Source organism: Heteronotia binoei, chromosome 8 (assembly GCF_032191835.1).
Source record: "Heteronotia binoei isolate CCM8104 ecotype False Entrance Well chromosome 8, APGP_CSIRO_Hbin_v1, whole genome shotgun sequence".
Taxonomy (NCBI): domain Eukaryota; kingdom Metazoa; phylum Chordata; class Lepidosauria; order Squamata; family Gekkonidae; genus Heteronotia; species Heteronotia binoei.
Genome location: NC_083230.1, coordinates 102,008,755 through 102,024,633, shown reverse-complemented (window position 1 = coordinate 102,024,633; position 15,879 = coordinate 102,008,755). Strand labels below are relative to the sequence as shown.

General features: G+C 43.9%; 1 protein-coding gene across 2 annotated transcripts in view; it reads left to right on the top strand.

Annotated features, from left to right (window-relative positions):
• KDM5A (lysine demethylase 5A) overlaps positions 1-14,211 on the top strand; it is a 43,992-nt gene extending 29,781 nt beyond the window's left edge. For both annotated transcript variants that reach the window (XM_060245750.1, XM_060245749.1), the window contains 7 exons: positions 486-647; positions 1,876-2,427; positions 3,691-3,834; positions 4,287-4,446; positions 4,642-4,862; positions 6,736-7,146; positions 12,336-14,211. In XM_060245750.1, the coding sequence (XP_060101733.1) occupies positions 486-647; positions 1,876-2,427; positions 3,691-3,834; positions 4,287-4,446; positions 4,642-4,862; positions 6,736-7,146; positions 12,336-12,548 (1,863 nt within the window). In that variant the 3' untranslated portion in view covers positions 12,549-14,211. The remainder of the gene's footprint in view (positions 1-485; positions 648-1,875; positions 2,428-3,690; positions 3,835-4,286; positions 4,447-4,641; positions 4,863-6,735; positions 7,147-12,335) is intronic.
• The last annotated feature ends 1,668 nt before the right edge of the window (positions 14,212-15,879 follow it).

Below are 15,879 nucleotides of genomic sequence, written 5' to 3'. Positions count from 1 at the left end.
GACTTTGGAAAGCTGCTACTGGTTAGAGTGGGCACTCTTGGGCTAGGTCATCTAATCCCTTGAACTTTGTATAAGGCCTACTGAAACCTGGTTTTAGTGTTGCATCCTGGTTTTTTTCCTCTCATTTTGGACAGTCAGAAGAAATGTTTTGCCTTGTTGGAAGAAGGGGAAAATGTCTAAAGCTTATAATCTACTCTGCACTTGATGTTTTTTATTGTGAAAAAGTAAGGATGGACAACTTAAAATGGATTACAGTCAATAAAACACAGCCAGCAGCAATTCATAAAATAACACAAATGTGAAACAATTAACACTTCATGCAGAGGAGATTTTTAGGTCTACAGTTAATGCTTTTGCTTCTGAGAACAGCTTCTGTGTTCTCACCTTCTGGCCTTTGCAACATAAGGCTTCAGTGGTTGATATCTTCCATTAAACAGCCTCTCTTTGGATTGCCACATCACCAAGTTGCACCTTCTTAATTGCAGGTTCTCAGCCCTCGAACTGATATTGGTGTTTATGGGAACAGTAAGAACAGACGAAAAAGAGTGAAGGAGCTGATGGAGAAGGAGAAAGAGAAGGATCTTGACCTGGAGTCCCTAAGTGAGCTAGAAGATGGGCTGGAAGAGACTAGAGACACTGCAACTGTGGTAAGGACCTGTAACAGCAGCACTGTATGTTTGCTTGCTTATATGGTATGCCTTTGAGTACTGGTAAATACTTGTTCAGCCTGTTCACTGTGGTGGTAAATTTTTAGCTACTTCTCTCTAGAGATGACTGGGCTACCAAGAAACATTGGGTGGAATTGCAGGGTAACCACTCCAGACTTCTAGACCGGAATAACTAAGGCCATCCCCAAAGGAATGGGTTGCATGTCATCTGAAAGGGTATGGTTATGGAGTGACACAGACCAGGACCAGGCTGCGTCAGGCCTAATGATCCTTCAGTTGACCACCTTTGCTGTTTTCACGGCTTACTGTTAGTAACTGTGCCTTTAGTATTGTGTTCTAATTTGTCACTTTAACCCTGTAAACAGAGCAAGGAGTGGCACATCCAAAGAGTGGCCACTTGGATTTTAAAAAAGCATCCTTTTATGAATAAAGCACAGCTGCCCACAGTAATACAAGATTTGAGTAGCTTTGGCAAGACCAGTTAGAATCTTCTAGATATCTTAAATTTATGTTGGAATCTTTCATTACTATTTTTTATGATCTCTGTGGGGTGTTGGTCTCATAATTGCAAATTTAGTCTGTAACTATTAATCTGGTCTTTTATTAGTTGAATTTATTGTCAAGTCTGATGCTTTGATTAAATGCTTAATTTTTTTCTTGTCAGTAACTACCCTACAGTTTATGCGCACTGAGATTTTTTAACTAGGATGTTTGGAACACTCAAAAAACTTTATTAATCTAGGTTTGGTGGTATGACTGAGCACACTGGAAAGTGAGAGAACATACCTGAACCTAGAATTCAGACTCATAACAATCTTCCACTCTTAGTTTTTACTAATTTACATGTGATACACAGCTAAATGGCTATGTATTTACTACACTAATACTTGGTGTTTCAGGCAGTTCAGTTGAACGTATAACTTGACTTGACACAGAAATATTGTGTTGTGCTTTTAAAAGCAAGACTAAATTTATTGTAGTCAAAATCCGTCTTTCATGTCTTAAGTCTTCTGCAGTCCAAATTTATTTTGATAAAATTGATTGCTGGATTCAAGAGTTCTTTTTTATGGTCCCCAAAACAGATTGAACATAGCTACCTCATGGCTAATAGAGAATCCAATGCAATTCTAAAACTGAAGGCCTTGTCCCATAATTAAAAGAAGGGCGGGCGCTAGTGTGGAGTTTTCAACTCTTCTTTCTGTTCCAGGTGGCTGTCTTCAAGGATCGTGAGCAGAAAGAGATTGAAGCCATGCATGCCCTCAGGGAAGCCAACCTGGCAAAGATGACCATGGTGGATTGCATTGAGGAAATTAAGTTTTGCATCTGCCGCAAAACAGCAAGCGGGTTCATGCTCCAGTGTGAACTCTGCAAAGACTGGTTTCACAGCACCTGTGTGCCGCTCCCCAAAACCAGCTCCCAAAAGAAAGGCTCCAGTTGGCCTGCCAAAGAAGTGAAGTTCCTTTGCCCACTTTGCATGCGTTCCCGAAGACCCAGACTTGAAACCATCTTATCTTTGCTGGTATCCTTGCAAAAGCTGCCAGTTCGGCTGCCTGAGGGAGAGGCGTTGCAGTGCCTGACGGAAAGGGCTATGAGTTGGCAGGACCGAGCGCGGCAAGCTTTGGCTACCGATGAACTGTCCTCTGCGTTGGCCAAACTTTCAGTACTCAGCCAGCGCATGGTGGAACAAGCAGCACGTGAGAAAACAGAGAAAATAATCAGCGCAGAGCTGCAGAAGGCTGCAGCCAATCCTGACCTACAGGTGGGGGGCTCGTAACAATGACTGTTCTGCGTAGCAAGTGATGCATTAATCTGTATGTATTTTTAATGCTATGGTTTCTGGGCATACTTCTGCAAAAAAGACAGTTACATGCTCAGAACTAACTCTGATAGTGATCACTATTTGATCCCAAGTGCCTTTTTAATCTCTGAAGTCATAAGACATTAACATTAGGAAGGCTTTTTCCTTTAGTCATTACAGGTTTTACAAAAAACAGTATCTTTTGTTGGACTTGTGTTGCGCTGGAGTAGAGTTATGTATGCTTAGGTAGATGTAAGTTAATACTGCACATTTTCTATTCCCTTTAACTGGCCAAACCTCAGCTACAGTACTTTTTTCAAACTCTCATAATGAGCTTTCACCAGCAGGGGGCAAAACACTGTAAGAACCCAAAACCCAAACTTCCTGGAAGAGTTTCTAGTGAGATTCCTCTGTATATTGCTATGAGTGTTCTCTTAACTCTCCGTATTTTATTTCTTTACAGTTTTGTCCTTTCCCTTTAGTAGACTTTATTTGCTCTCTCCATGTACCTTACCTAGGTACTATCAGAGAGGCCCAGTTCTTGAAATTAGGCATTTATCACTAAAAGCTGGCTCAGATAATACACATATTGCCTTGTTTTGATTTCTCTTGGACTCACAGGATGTGAACCACAGTCTATATTGCATTCTGAATGAAGTCAGTAACCTCTAAAATTTGGTGTTTTAACATTACACTGTAGTTTTTCATAGTGAGCAAGTGTGGGTGCAGTCTCTCTTCAATTACCTACCAATGAGCACTAATATCATCAGAAGTTCATTGCTGGTTGGGACAGTAAGGACCCTGGCTGTGCTGATGCTTGCAGCTGCTTTGGGTAAAAGGAGTACTCAGATATCAGCCTGTACTTTTCCTGTGGAGATCAGAAATTCAGTTTCTTCTGTAGTTCTGACAACCACTTTTCATTAATATATGATCAGAAATTGTTGGGATGCCACATTGCATACACCAGCCTAATGCTCTGAGTCAGAGAGGCAGCGTGGTATAGTGGTTAAAGTGTTGGACTAGGATCTGGGAGACCGGTGTTTGAATCCTTGCTATGCCTTAAAAGCTTGCTGGGTGACTTTGGGTCAGTCACGCACTCTCAGCCTAACCTACCTCATAGGGTTATTGTGAGGATAAAACAGAGGAGAAATTGATTTGGGTCCCCATTGGAGGTACTTTTGGCTCCTTGTATATATCCTTCAAAAATGCTTGTTTACTCCTCAGGGTCACCTGACTAGTTTCCAGCAGTCTGGCTTCAGCCGGGCAATGAGCAGTGTCTCATCATCTCCACGACAAACTATGGACTACGATGATGAGGAGACAGATTCAGATGAAGACATCAGGGAAGCATATGGGTACGACATAAAGGTCAGTGGCATAATAAAAGAACCTCTGAACTCGTGTCAGTTTTAGTCGTTCTGTGAGATTTCTGCCAACTTTAGTGTGGCTTATTATAATCATAGCAGTAAAAAGTTATGTGATATATCAGGATGATCCAAGGTCTGTTTTGTAGCTTGTAAGATTTTTTTTGAAGTCTTACTGCAAAGTTTTTTTGCACTTGAGTTAACTGATGTAGAACTAAGCACAAAATGCATTGTAGTCCCACACTATTCTTTGAGAAATATTCACTTTTCTTTTAATTCATCAGCTGCTATGTTGGGGGGTGGGAAAAATCCCACCTAGTTTCTGTTATATGGATATACGAAGTTAACCTAGATGGTTAATTTGGTGTGTGTGTTGGGGGGTGCGGGGGGGGGGGGCTGTTAGGATGTTTAGACTTAATTTTCCAGTCCTTTATAAATCTGTGTCTTCTGTTTTAGGACAATGCCAGTGTCAAATCCTCCAGCAGCCTGGAACCCAACCTTTTTTGTGATGAAGAAATCCCCATAAAATCTGAAGAAGTTGTAACGCACATGTGGACAGCCCCCTCCTTCTGTGCTGAGCATGCATACTCATCAGCATCCAAAAGCTGCTCTCAAGGTAAGACTGGTTTCTGTACATCTCAGGCTTGTCTGGTCCTATAATATCACATAACTTCATGTGGTTTGAGATGCCTGGTTAACATTCTGCTTATATGATTCCCCCTCCCCCCCCAAATATGCTAGAATTCCAGCTCTATTATTGACAAATCATACAATTCATTTTCCCCTGCATACCTTTTTGCTTCTCTGAAAGGTTCCAACACTCCAAGAAAGCAACCTCGTAAGAGCCCCCTAGTACCTCGCAGTTTAGAGCCCCCGGTGCTTGAACTGTCTCCTGGAGCCAAATCACAACTAGAAGATCTCATGATGATAGGAGATCTCCTGGAGGTATCTCTGGATGAGACCCAGCACATCTGGCGGATCCTGCAGGCTACCCACCCACCCTCTGAGGACAGATTTCTTCACATCATGGAGGTAATGATGTCCATTCCCATTAGAATGCCGATTATATTACTCTGTTTTAAACCAAGTCTTAAACAGGTGGCATTTCAGCCGACTGCTTCTCATCACTGCCACTTGCCTCCCTCTCTGACTTGCTTCCTTCACACAGCCTTTCCTAAATCAGTCTAGCCACAGTAGACATGCCTTTCCATGGTTGTTTGACATTCCATATATTGTTTCTGCTTAGAAGGATGAGGACATCCTGAAATGGGCAATTCTTCCCATCCATCATTGGAGGCAGAGCTTTCTCTTGGTAGAGATCATCATGTGTACTCCTGCCTTGGTCTGAGGACTTCTTATGACTCTTGTGCCTTCTTTTCTGAGTTAAAATTCTTGGCATTTTTACTTAAAAAATCTAAAAGGGCATCCCCTCTGGTGGAGGGGGGAGGACTTGCTAGTCTCAGGATGTTGGCTGCCTAAGCAGAGCAAACCTTGGCTAGGCCAGTATTTTGTTCCTTTAAACACCTGCAGCTGACATCGTAGAAACCTCATTCCTGTGTTGATGTTATGAGCGGTCATCTTAAGGTCATCTGTATGGGCTCATTGTCAGTTACTAACACAGTCGCAGTTTTAATATTGTAAGCCTTTTTAGTAAGGTCTGACTTCTCTATTCTGTATAGTTCTTGGCTCACTAATGGTGTTAAATAATGTTTAATAAAAATTTATTAAAGCCCTCTTTTATAAAATCATTTATCCCCCCCCCCCCATTGGAATCTGTAGGAGTTTTTTCTCCAGTTGTTTTGACTGTTGGTGGTATCCCTCTCCCTGCATTTGTCTGACTTCTTAGCATGATTAAAATCAGTTTTCCCCTGTATGGATTCTGTTGTTTTCATAAGCTTTTGGTTGGTGCCTTTCTTTTTTCATTTTCATTTTGCAGCACTTAGGGACCCTGACTCGAGCCAGAAATTCACTTAATGTTTTTCTTGTTGAATATAAAGGATTAGTGACAGAAAAGCTAGCTCCCTGAATAGTGTTGACTCCCCCCACCCCCGGCCCTGGTTACTAACCCAGAGGCGTAAGAACTGTATGGAGGAAATGTTGATTGAGACTGTGGGACTTGCTGGGGCGTATGTGTGGAGTGGATCAGCACGGACTCATCACTTTCAGACTTGCCCTCCAAGAAAGCTAGTAAATTTTCTCTTTATGTACTTTCATTGAAAATGCAAACCTGTCTCTGTGGAAAACAGTAGGTTCCAAAACAGTGTTTGGCATCATGGACTTGAATTTCAGCTTGTTATTAAGCCTAAATTGTGAGCCACAACTCCAGTTTGCCTTGATCTTAATGAATGCCTGTGTTTGAAGTTGGCGTCTCTGATTAGAAGCCGCTACAGACCATGGTTCTAGCTCTGCTTGTCCCTTTGAGTCAGCATCCAGGCATTATCACAAGCAAAAGTGATCAGGAAATCAGCATCCATCTTCTCAGGATTCTGTCCTCTGTGGTGGTCACTAGATTGCATAATGAATGTTGTGCGTGGAGATGTGTTATGTAGTTTGCTGTGTAGTCTTTCTCAGCAGAGGCCAGTCTGCTTGAGGCAGGAAGAGGAAAGAGTGGCAGTCTGCTTCAGCATCGGTTGTTGCACAGTGCAGTGCAGCAATGGGTGGGTACTCTAAAGTGCAAGATGATGCACCCCCTGGAAATATATCTGTATCTGAAGAAGAGAGCAGTGGCTCACAGAAGCTCATGCCCTGCCACAAATTTTAAAAAGGTCCTACTGGTGGACTCTTGCTCTTTTGCCTGGAAACATGTTCCCAAGCTGAAGCTAATTCATATTTCTGATATGCCACGAGAGAAATTTAGAATGCCTATTGTATTAAAACGTTTCTTTTTTTGTCAAACTATTTGAAGGATGACAGCATGGACGAGAAGCCATTAAAAATGAGGGGAAGAGACTCTTCCGAAAGGAAGCGAAAGCGCAAGCTTGAGAAAGCGGAGCAGTTCTTTGGGGAAATGAAGCAGAAGTCTAAAGAGCTGAAAAAGCTGGAGAAGCCCAAGAAGAAGAAGCTAAAGCTGACTATGGACAAGACGAAAGAGCTGAACAAACTGGCAAAGAAGCTGGCTAAAGAGGAAGAGCGGAAGAAGAAGCGCGAGAAGGCAGCTGCGGCCAAGGTGGAGCTGGTGAAAGAGTGCACAGAGAAGAAGAGGGAGAAGAAAGTTCTCGATATCCCTTCTAAGTATGACTGGTCGGGAGCAGAAGAGTCAGATGACGAGAATGCGGTGTGTGCTGCCCAGAACTGCCAGAGGCCCTGCAAGGACAAGGTGGGTCATCAAGGCTGAAATCTTTCAGAGATCATTGTGAGCCCACTTCAGACGACAAGGGGCATCTGGAGATGTTGTAGAGTCATGTCATTTTGATTTTCTAATATAAAACAGAAACCATATAAAGCCTGCTTTCTGATAATTAAGAATGGAATTATGGGTAGGTGTTTCTTTTGTGTGTTCGAAATAACTAAAGCAGTGTAATATTAAAGCAATAATTCAGTCTTGATGAATGAATCGTAAACGCTGGCAGGCGCTTAAGAGTTGGGTGGCTCCTGAAGCTGGTCATTAGTTCTTCCAAGATTGCCTTTCAGTATTCTTCTGTTTTCTTCCTGGTGGGCACTCCATAAAACTTGCTGACTGACACCTAGGAGTTAATTCCAGGCTTGAGATAAAACTCTTCCCCGAGCCTTGGTGTGTATCGAAGTGAAAGTCTCTAAGCCCGGCCACACAGTCCTCGTCTAGGGAAGTTAATCTTTCAAAGGCTCTTGCATAAAGCCCGTGAGCCGTGAGTCTGCAGGTTGAGGGGAGCCACATGCCACACTGCTCCACTTTTCTCGCTGAAGGTAAATCTGCAGAGCTTTTAGAACTGATCGGATTATAGCAAATTAAATCTCTTCCGCCCTGGAGACCTTTTCAGGTCTCCCTGCAACAACTTTGGACTCTGGCTCCAGCTCTATAGAAGCAATATTCAAGCTCAGTGTTTTGTGCTTCTGTTTACAGAACATTCCACAAAGCTTGTTGAACGTACATGCACATTGCTAGGATTCACTTCTGCTGCGAGAATGCCAGGTGGCGCATATGCACAGTCATGTACCTGCTTATCTTTCTGTGTGTGTGTGGGAGGGTGGGCAGCTAATGTGTGCAGTAATAAAAATGATACTACTGCAGTTGAACACTCTGCTGTTAGCAGTGTGTGGTTCTTGCTGACAATAAAATTGTCCCTTTTGACCGCCAAAAAAAAAAAAGCTTCAAAATGTAAATTCTGCACAAGTGCAGAAATTGCTGCAGGAATTTCCATACTCTGCAAAAGCCAGGATTTAGCTGCAGGATTTAACTGCAAAGACTGGGGAGCGCATTGTGTGGAAACTTCACAGCACTCTGGAGGATACTGATCAAGACTACTCAGGGCAGGTAGTAATGTTTTAGAATATTCGTGGTAACTTTTTTTGCACCCGAAATGTGTTTTTAGAAAATGGACTGCTGCTTCATAGTTGTCTGGGAAGAACTAGTACAAACAAAAGCCATAGCTCTTCCAGGGCCTGTGGGCTCTAGCAGATCACTTAAAGGAAGAGTTCCAGAGCAGGAGTCAGCCATCCAAAGCACTCCCTTGCAGCCCACATTCTAGTTCGTTACATTACTGGTCTGCTTCTGAAGGCATGATTTGGTAGAACACTATGGTGGGACACATGGAGGTTCTTCAGGTATGCAGCTTACAGGCTTTTCAAGAAGCCAGGATCATCTCTAATCCACTCCAGGTAGTAAACTGTGTATTCTATACCAGTTTAAATATTACTTTTTAACAGTTCCTTGTAGCTCACCCCAAATATAGCACATTATGGCACTCCATGCACAAGGTTACAGAAGCATGAATGGGTACCTGTCCCTGAATGCAAGGCTGCAGCTCTCTTGCAGGATGGAGTAGTAAAAACCTGTTCTTGGCTGCTGCCACAACCAGGTTACAAGCTTGAGAAATGAAGCCTTCTTGTTTCTTGCCATTTCTATTCAGAAAATAAAAGATAGTGGAGTGATTTCTCATCAGGTTTTACTCTGAATGTACCCTTCCCGGGTAATTGATAAATGGAGTCTGTTCTTCCTCCATGTGCCACAAAGAGGAAGCGGTCTTATTTGCAAGTTTATTTCAGTCTTTGCAGTTGTTTTAGTTACCACCTCCTTAACTGTAGGTATTACTGATATTTTTCTGATGCTGAGCCCACACTCTGTTGGTTGCTGATCAATAAGAATCAAGATCCAGCCTTAAGAGATGGAAAGGCTGCCCCATCCATACCCTACTTCACTTATGGGAATCCCCATCTCCTGTTTTCTTCCTTCCCCCAAAAGCTGACAGTCTGATACCACCCCAGCCTTTCATAGAGTCAGCTGTGGCAAGTCATTGATGGAGCGCAGAACTTGTAGGGCCTCACCTGTATGACAAATGCAGCTGTCTCATCTGCATTTAACACCTGATCATGTTGGATCTCTTCCAGTGGCCTCCTTCACAGTCAGGATGCAATACTGGGGTTGACAAAGAATGCCTGGGAGATGGTGGCTAAATGAAAGTGCTCTACTATCCTTTGAGCTTTCCCTCTTAGAACAAACATTAATGGGGCACTCTTTGGAAGCAAATGAGAACAAACATTCTTCAAGTGCTTCTGGTTAAGTACTGTATCTGTCACTCCTATGTCCCATGGTCACTGATTCCAGAGACTTGCAAGAAAGTTGCAGGATAGATAGGATGTTCTTTATTGCTGGTGGAAATAAACCAGAAAAGCCACAATTGCTGTCTCTTTGCCACAGACTGGCAGGGATTTAAAATACAAAAGTATCTATGGTGCCATTCAGCCCTTAAAACCAGTGCAGCCTATGATACTTTGCAGATACCACAATGGTAGAGAGATGAGAAAAGTGTTTTCACAAGCAGAGCCAAGCCACTTTCCCTCATATGCTTTGGGTCATCTGTAAACCAGGGAGACAAAGAGCCAAAAAGGTATTGTTAAAGGACTACTGAGAGCAACTCAGCCCTGCTGTTGTGCTCGTCAGCCAGGGTTTTTTTTACAGAAGCTTGGTCATGGGTAGTTGGCAATTGGCTGTTGGACCCTGTTGGCTCTGAATGTAGTGATGGCTCACTATCTCAGTGAAGGTGTAGGAGGGAAGGATATCGGTCTTCCCAGAGGACAATACAGTGGCTAAACAGCAATGGCATTGCTCATCATCTACAGTATCCAGGTGACCTGTGTTCAAGCTAGCACAGAACACTAAATCCAAAATTTGTCCTGCCGTACACATTAGGCTAGTTTGGGGATACTGCCACGGTTCTCTTGGACAGCGCTATGTTCCTAATTAGTCCATACTTGATCTTGGCAGGTACGTGGGTCAGCCCTGCCTCCAATATTGTGGGGAGACACAAAATATTTAAGTTGAGCACCACTCAGTGAATGGACGAAGAGTTTTTCCTCATGCCTTGTCATAGATTTTACCATTTGGTTTTGGTGAGATACTTGATAAGCACCAAAGCCCAGGTCCTGTATAGCCTCATAACACACACACACACAGCTGGTGCTGTTTTTCAGCATTTATGTAATGCTTGATATTTGATCCTACACTTTTAAACACCAACCATAACTGGTGTGTGGGTGGAAGGAATGGAGACAGGTCTGTACCTGGAACCATCCTGATGGGGGAAGGGAGGTGTTGAAATAGCATTCCATAAGAATATGGAAGTGCTTCTCTGAGACATTTTAAAAACCTGAACTGAGAGGTAACTTGAGGTAACTGAGAAGTCTTAATGTAGGTTCATACTTCTAGGTAGAATTAAGTCAGTCTTCAAAACTGGCCCTTCAGAAGACCAGCAGCAAGATTGAAAGCCTTATTTCTCCTTTGATGCTGGCATGCTTGCCTCTGGTTTGCGGTGGCTGCCGTTTAACGCTCACACCCAACTTACATTTTCTCTTTTGTATGTTCGTCTGCTGTTTAAGGTAACAGTCCTGCCACTGCATGATATCTGTTAACTCTTTGCCACATTTGTGTGTATTTTAAACACTGGGAGAGGAATCCTTTGATCTTGTTTGTAACAGTGGTTAGTCACTGAAAGTAGACTTGGCTCAGAATGGCAAGACCGCCCCCCTGCCCAAACCCCCACTTCAACAGACACTTGAATTGTAAAGGCTTGTGCAGTGTGATAAATGGGTTGCGGTTCCACTGTGTCTGCATTTCCCTTGAGATACTAATGACATTTAATTAAGTGCCTGTAATGATAGCATTCTGTTAACAGGTGCTGGGGACCAACATAACAAAACCCATGTAAGTCTTGGCTTAGAGGATATTCTCTCAATTGTAGCACTGTGGTTTGAAGATACAGTGTTTATTTTAGACCACTGCTCCATCTAACCCTATGCTGCCTACTTAATAGTGACAGAAATCTATCTGTTGATTTTCTGCCCGGCAGTACTGGGAATTAAAGCAGGACCTTTTGCACTATTAGCAGCTATAGACCCTCTCCCCCCCGCCCCAAATTCGACATTTCCTACCAATGCTGCTTTCGTCTATATGTGGGCAAAGGCACAGATACCTGCTTCATATCTGAGGCTGATTTTGTGCTCTGGTACATTATTTTCTGAAGCTTTTTTTATTATTCCTTGGTGAAAAGGGAATGAATATAATGAACAAATGGAAATGGACATTCTAATTAATGAGAAACTGGCCGGTGAATAACAGTAGCCGCTTATTTCACTACGTTCCTGGCCTGTGGAATCCGAACTGAAAATAGCTTCGTTTCAAAGCTAGGAGAATTACAGATTTCATTTCATTTATTTTTATTTACTCTACATGGTGTCATGTACACTAGTGATACTGTATAAGAAGCTATGTTGGCATACTGGCTCAGGACTCAAACCAGAGGATCCTCCACGATGTAGAAGCTGTTCAGGTAATGTATGCTGCTGACGTTGTAAGCATGGTATTTTACAGGTCTCATTTGGTTCTAGCTGTACATGCTGTACAAACTGTGCTTAAATGTGGACATAGAAGCAATAGCAAACTGAGGGAGGGATTTTAATGAAGCTCTCTCAAGGAATCCCTGCATGGGAATTTCTTTCCACTCTATGGGCTCTTGACTTGTACCTCTCCATCTGTTCCACTGATCTGCCGGGTTTAATTTTTAGCATCTCTGCTGGCAAATTCCTAGCCAAGTGTTCTACCAGTCTTGCTCAATCTATCCTGTTTGAACAACTGTGGGAACAAGTTGGTAGCACCAGCCACCTATTTCTGGCATTATTAGTGAAGCTGCAGGTTTTGAAGGTGCTTGATCTGCTAACAAATTAATGCCCAGTGTTCACTCTTGTTTCTCTGACCCTCTGGGTAGGTTGGTACTCCAGCCTTGCTGATTGTGCCAGGCTCGGAGCACTGAATTGAGGCCTTTTGCTTCTCCTCTCTCCTGACATTGTGATTGACATATCTGTTGTCTCTTGCAGGTAGACTGGGTGCAGTGTGATGGTGGCTGTGATGAGTGGTTTCATCAAGTCTGTGTTGGTGTCTCACCAGAAATGGCAGAGAGCGAAGATTATATCTGTATAAACTGTGCAAAGAAGCAGATGCAGGGCCCGGGTAGTCCGCCGCATGCACCGCCGCCTCACTTCCTGCTGAGCTACAAGCGACCCATGGAAGACCTCAAGGAGACGAGTTAGCAGCTGCTCAGTCTCGCTGGGACTGGAGGGAAATAGAACACTGAGAAGGTGGTATGAAGTGAACGTAGCCACTCGGAGCACTCCACTTCCATAGACGATCCGCCCGATGGTGGAGCTGGCCCCCATGCAGCTGGCTTCCGTTTGTACGAAGCAGGATGTTACGGGCACAGGGGTACCGACCCAACTATGCAGATACCACCCTGTTGGAAGTCCCAGCCAGTATTTTTTTTCCTCCCGCGTTTTCCTAGAAGGCTAAGCGCAGGCTCTGCCTTCGGGCTGAGCAGATGTGAGGCATATGGCTGACGCTTTCCTGTCTCAGCAGTTCAGTTCAAAAAGGGGGGCGTTGTTGAGAACGCAGAACCCCATCACACCGCCCAGCGGTGACAGCGATGGTAATGAAGGCACTTTCCCAGCCTCTTAATGAAATGGAGGCAGCCGCGGCAACGTTACGTGGATAAAGAACCTGCTTTTAGTACCAGGCAGGAGGGGTTGGGAGTGGGTGGAAAATGATATGAATTCCTGGGGGTGGGGTGGGGTTTGTTAGAAGACAAAGGAGCTTTAGGTCTTGGAAACAAGGATTGGGGTTCTTTTGTGTTTACCCCAATTCCACTGGGGGTATCTTTCCTTCCTTAGGGGAAAGCACACACCTTAACGCAAGACATAGCTAAGGTACATCACCTTGGTAAAGCACTCCTTCCTGCACCGGTGGTCATTTTCCTCTGTCTTAGGCATTTACCCACAACTTGTCACTAAAACGTGCAAAGCGAGGTGCAGCTGGTAAAGCTTGGGGTGTTTTGAGCAAAACTCATCTGATAGATTGGGGCAGAGTATAGCAGCCCAAATTTCTTGCAGTTTCCACCCTGGCGTGTTCCTGTGCAAGAAACTCCAGTTCACCAGTGTTCCCAAGCACCTCTAGACTGCGTAGCCTCCCAGTTCCAGTAAGCAGACCGCAGGTACAAGTTAGCAAACCCTGCTTCCTTGCCTTTTTAGGTTTCAGTCGATGGAGGCCTGCAGTCGATCCAGTTTGACCTCCCCCCCACCCTGCTTTGCTGGGAGACAGGCAGTTTCGAGGGGGGTGGGGTGCGTCCCAGGTGGCAAGTGTTTTAGTAAACCCATTTTTTAAAAAAGGACTGGTTTTTACTTTTTTCTATGTCTCGGACTACTGACTTGTCTACAAAAAAAAAAAAGATTATTTTTCTTTGGTTTTTATACTTAACCACGGTTACCAGCAGCACAGAAAGAGAACGAGAGAGAGGCTCACGAAACGAAAACCTGCCTTCAGGCTTGGGTTTTTTTTTTTTACTTCATCGCTTCCTTGTAGTACAAGGAAATTTAGCAGTTACTCCCCACATCCTTGCTCCACCTGCTGCCTGTGTTTTAAATAGGTAAAAAAACCCATTTCACGTGCTACCTTCATGTCGGGGTTTGTTCTTTTAGCCGGGGTTCCTTGGTCCTCGCTGTCTCCAGTTTATGCTGGCTTTTCTGTAAGTGAGTGGCTGAAACTGGCCATTGTGGTGTCTTTCCCTGCCCCCCCCCCCATTATCTATTGTGTTTCCATAATTCGACAGTTCTAGGAGTGTTGTAACTATAGTGTCCAGTCTTATTAGATACAGGGGATGGGATTTTCTAAAAGATAAAAAAAAATTGTAGTGTTCTGCCTTGACTGTGTTCGTGTCCCTTCTGTTGCACCCAGCACTTGAAGACTTCCATCAGTGAGCATCTTTGGCCTGGGGCGCTATTTGGTTCTTCCTGACTATATACTTAAGCACATAATCAGAATGCGTGTTGATTGGTAGTGGTAATGAGGAGAAGATAGCGTGAAACCTGGGGAAGGCGGGCTCTGAGTGTTCCAAGGACCACCAGTGGTCCCCTGTGTACTTCTGACTTCGACCCTGAGAACATAGTAGAAACAGAGGTAGATGCTGACTTGCTTCTTCTCAATGTTCACCATAGGCCAAGGCCAACTTGTCTTGTCATTTTGATTGGCTGAGGTTGGAATTTTGAAGAAGAAAAATTCACTAAGGCCTTAGTTTCTCCCCGCCCCCACTGCCCATGTGCATGCTCTGTGGTTGCCAACTTCTAAGTGGGCCCTGGAGATCTTCTGCTGTTACAACTGATCTCCAAACAATAAAGATCTGTTCGCCTAGAGAAAATGCATGCTTTGGAGGGTAGACTGTACCCTGCCACCTTTCCTCCTCAGTCTCCCCTCCCAGAATCTCCAGGTATTTCTCAACCCAGAGCTGGCAAGCCTAGTGTGCACACACACCCCTATTTTTTTTATTGCAGCCGCAACAAATAGAGCAATTCAGTTTTAATTCAGAACACCTAGCCGCAAGGAAACAATGTGGCTTGCAGAGAACAAACAAACCAGAATAATCATCCTCAGTTTCACTAAAGCTTAAGTGGCTGTAGGGTGACTGTCAGATCCTTTCTTTCAAAACTGGATACCAGCTAGGAAGCTGTGGCTAGTCTTTAATGTGGAAAATGGTAGCAAGCAAAGAGGCAGGAGATGCAGTGATCTTCAGAAAAGTAGGCTTGCGGATTGGAGCAGAGCAGTGTTTACTTTGCCCTCCTTCCAGTCTCTCCAATCAATGCATCCTTACCAAGCACAATTGGGATGGAATCTCCCCCCCGCCCCCCCCCCCGCCCCAGTTTATTATTGGTCGGCAGAACATACGTGACTGGTCAGCACTCCCATTTCCTTCTGCCTTTATTGTCTCTGCTAGCTTTTCTAGGCTATTTTTCGAGGTCAGGTTTTCACTTGATTTTGAAAACTGTATACTCTCCTCTTTTTGTTTCGTTGCATATTTTGTTAATTTTATGCCATGGCTGTAGATTTCCCACCACTTCCCTTTGCCCACTTTGTTTGCTGTGCACTTGTTAGGAGCCTTCAATATAGCTGCCATGTTTGGTTGACATTGCCTTCATGTTCTCATTTCTCAGGGGGGTGGGTACATGGGTATGAGCTATGCCTGAGAAGCTCTCATTGCAGAACTCAGCCATGAACTCAGTGAGTTGGCCTAGGCTAGGCACAATGTGCTGCTCTAGAACCACACACCTCTTCCTGGTAATAGAGGGTAGTAGCAACTTACTTTATAGATAGTAAAGATTACTTGAGAATGCACAAAAGGCCTTGAACATATAGGGCAAGTAGCATGCAAATGCAGTGTACTATTTGAACTCCACTTAAGTTGGTCCAATAGTTTTGCATACTGATGATCTTTGCTATTATTCAGCTGCAGAAGTGGAAATTATGCATTGGATCCCCATTGCCAGGTGTCCACAAAGGTACTTGGTGGGGATGTGTGAATTATTCTTGCAAGCACACTTG